The sequence below is a fragment of the Pyrus communis genome, chromosome 13 (genome assembly GCF_041283825.1).
Source record: "Pyrus communis isolate YQ-2024b chromosome 13, ASM4128382v1, whole genome shotgun sequence".
Taxonomy (NCBI): Eukaryota; Viridiplantae; Streptophyta; class Magnoliopsida; order Rosales; family Rosaceae; genus Pyrus; species Pyrus communis.
The window spans coordinates 9237921-9241287 of record NC_142577.1 but is presented as its reverse complement, the minus strand read 5'-3'; the positions used below and the strand labels follow the sequence as shown (position 1 = coordinate 9241287).

At 37.9% G+C, this 3367-nt stretch overlaps 1 protein-coding gene across 5 annotated transcripts; it reads left to right on the top strand.

Moving 5' to 3' along the window:
• The first annotated feature begins 616 nt into the window (after positions 1 to 616).
• Positions 617 to 3367, top strand: LOC137737982 (mannosyltransferase APTG1-like). Of its 5 annotated transcripts, XM_088683272.1 has the most exons (6): positions 617 to 995; positions 1159 to 1445; positions 2165 to 2438; positions 2611 to 2709; positions 2809 to 2964; positions 3085 to 3367. In XM_088683272.1, exons 1-5 carry the CDS (start codon positions 873 to 875, stop codon positions 2809 to 2811), a joined length of 786 nt encoding a protein of 261 aa, XP_088539398.1. In that variant the 5' UTR covers positions 617 to 872; the 3' UTR covers positions 2812 to 2964; positions 3085 to 3367. The 5 variants fall into 5 exon arrangements, 1 of the variants encoding a protein (XP_088539398.1); XR_015955189.1 differs by lacking the exon at positions 617 to 995 and having other exon boundaries at positions 1092 to 1449; positions 2165 to 2709; XR_015955190.1 differs by lacking the exon at positions 1159 to 1445 and having other exon boundaries at positions 2139 to 2964.

The following is a 3367-nucleotide window of genomic DNA, read 5'->3' as shown; positions in this document are numbered from 1 at the left end:
AACAACAAGAAGCAAGAGAGCAGAAAACGAGACAAATACCGATCACCACCACAACAAGTTGGCACTGGACCCAGAAATCCCCAAAATCTAGGGTTTGAGTAACCAACGATCGGCAACCAGAGAACTCCGACGACGACAACCAGAGACCTCCGACCACACAACAGAACTCCACCGATCACCGGAACAAAGGAAAGCGGAAGCAGCAGTCACCAAGATCGTCAGACGACGGCGTTAGCCATTGTCGGCGATGATACCATGATAACAACCCTAATACAGAGAAAACAATAGAGAAGAAATGTATCGAAAAGAGAGAACAAACTTAGAGAGAGAAAGAGGAGAGAAATTTTCTGTTTTTCATTACTCTACAACTGTAACCGACCTCACTTATAAATACAGCACACATATAACTAACTCTGCAGTCCTCCAATACAATTGTTACACGTGTATATATATCCTAACATTAATACCCCATGGTTCATGGTAATGGCTTTTACAACATTAGACATTTTATGTTATATATATTTGTATGTAAGGAAGAACGGTTTCCTATTAACTGTATGTTAAGCTGAGTTGTGGAGCTAAAAGTTCTTACTTGTTACTAGTTAAGAAATGACTATTGGAAACAACAACAAGGGGTCAGTTGTATGAATGCTAGAACGCCACTGCGCTCGGTGTTGCACCAAGTTTGGAAAGATGCGTCACTTGAGAAAATAATCTTATTCTGATTTTAAATATTCATTGTTGCTCATAGAAGCTATTATGAAATGCTATCATCAAGTGATTCAGAAAACTTAAATAAGATTTTTCAGTTGCATTGGTATTTCTTCTAGTAAGGTTTCCCTTGATTTCCTTCTGCTTAACTGCACCCTCAAATGGCACCACACTTCTGCTGCACCACACTTCGGCTGTTTCAGTCCTTTTTTGCTGCATTTGGTGATTTATACTTGTATAAGCTCTCTGTCATCATCTTTGGTGACTGCGTTGCTAAATGGGCTGTATCCTTCTGTAGGAGGGGTTCTTTACTTCTGTAATGATAATATTTCATGTCTAACACTATGTTTATTTTAAATAGTGAATTTCAATTACTATTACCGGCTGAAAACACTATTGTAAACATCAGGCTCTTTCTGGTAAAGTATGTACTTAACGCAATTCCAGCTGTTTTCACAATTGACAAATTGGTTTATGTTTTACTGTATCACACGTACATTTTCAAATAGTTTGGAGACTGTTCTTACCCTTGTGAGCCTGTACTACTGGCCCTGTATAAGGCCTTCTTCCAGCAAACTTCCTTTGGAATCGAGGAAGTGGGGTTTGATTATTGCCGCATTAGCTTGTGCTATCAGACCAACGATTGCTATCATATGGCTGTATGTTGGCCTTCTTGAGCTATTTTTGACACGTGATAAACTGAGATTCATTTTTCTGGAAGTGGCTCCCATGGGGTAGGTATAGCCAATCTCCCTCGAAATACATTTCCATAGTGCTTAAAATTATTAGGAACTTTATCGTGAATTGTTTGTGCTTCTGAATTATATCATAGGTTATTCCCATAATGATATTTGTCCTGTTTGTTTTCTCTTTTATTTCGGCAGTGGGCTTGTAATTTTTAATGAAGCTTGAATTGTGAGTTTTTTGAAGTTTGGCTTTAATGGTAACATGGAGTTATAGTTGATGAGTGTGCAATGATGCGATTGGGATAGATGCAAACGAAGAGAAACTTGTTGTCGCACCAATTGGTCCTTATATAAAAGAAGCGGCAGCTATAGGGTTATTGATGATTAATGAAATGTGATATGCAAGTGATAAAGGTGAAGACAGTAATGATGCCTCGAAGTGTCTGTCATTTAAAACCAGTCTGGCCTTATATAATTCTCGAAATGAGTTTTTACCTGATTATGTAAATAATTTGGTAAATCACGTCTTATTTTCGTTTTAGTAGTCCCCGTGTTTTAAGTTAAGCGACATCTAGGAAAGACGGCAGCACCACTTCAAGGTGTGGCAAAAAATCTTAATGAATTGTCTAAGCCCTTATGGAACCAGTCCATGCATTCATGTCAATTATGTGTAGTTTTGCATAATTGTATTGACATTATAATCCTTCTCTTTACTTTCTTTGTACCTCTTAATTTTCTAAGATTCAATTTTCTTTTTGCTGGTGGAGACTATTATGGGACTCACAAGTGGTACTGGTACTTCACTCAAGGATTTACAGTCATGATATTCTCTTTCTTACCATTTTCTGTTGCTGGAATCATGCAATCCAAACATTGGAAGCTTTCTGGAATCATGCATTAAGAACATCGGTTTCTGCAAATGGTAAAGGAAAAGAACCATTGAATATCAATAACAAATGCCCTGCAAAAATGCAGTTGGCCATCTTTTTCTTGCTCGCTACCAATATTCCAATGGCCCTGTATATGAGTTTGGTTCATCAGGTACTCATTTTGCCTTCTGATGAACACAAGGGCTGGGTAACTTTTATTGTTCTTTGGCATGTACTCAACTTTAAATGCTGGACTCTACTACTATCTCGAATGTTTTTATTTAAGTTGTGTCCCTATTCCTCTTCCATCTTTCCTTTTGGATAACACTTTTGAACATGCCTAGACAGAGAGGAACCGAGGATGTTACATACTATTGATGCCTTGCCACGCTACACCTTACTACTCTACAGTTCACCGTGAGATTCCTAGACTGCTCACCAAGGTTTGATCTTTAACTACTCGGAAAGAATTATTTTCTTTGTTGCCGCTCTTCATGCAAATGGTTTTGTAACTTGTACACTGTTGGAAATTTTGTCGACAGTGAAGAAAAAGGAATCCTAGATGAATCAGACCGATGGATCCTGTTGGTTTTACGTCAGAACTTGCAAGGAATTGGTCTTTACCTAGTCACATTGTATTATTTGATTCGGAAGAAAAACAGTTGAGGGATTTTCTGATCTCACATTCTTTCAGAGAGGTGCATGCTACAACTCATAATTTTACTGCTGCAGTGTTGCATTTATGCCAAATAAAAGAGTTACTTCTTAAATTGCTTGCCATGCTAGCACTGAAACTTATATCTGGCCTATGATGACAGATAAAAAGGTTTTTCCATGCTCACTTCAAAGTGGACCGTGATCTTCAAGTGTCAGTTATTGTGTATGGTTTGACAGGCGACTGATTATTGTTTATGAAACTATTATAACTCCAGCTGGAAGAAGTTATTGACTTTAGGTCTTGATGAATGGAGTGGATTGCCAGAGCTTGGGGTTATTGGAGACTCTGCTTGCCTCAGTAGATTCCAACTTCAGATCGTCAATTAGTATGTAACAATTTTTTCCATTCATTAACCCCGGATTTTATTAATTATTTTGTTTCCA

Excerpts from the sequence above, each read along its gene's own strand:
- LOC137737982 (XM_088683272.1), top strand. The coding sequence starts at position 873 with ATGGCACCACACTTCTGCTGCACCACACTTCGGCTGTTTCAGTCCTTT. Across the intron at positions 1,446-2,164 it reads CTGGAAGTGGCTCCCATGGG|ACTATTATGGGACTCACAAG; the intron begins GTAGGTATAGCC and ends TTGCTGGTGGAG. Across the intron at positions 2,439-2,610 it reads ATATGAGTTTGGTTCATCAG|ACAGAGAGGAACCGAGGATG; the intron begins GTACTCATTTTG and ends GAACATGCCTAG.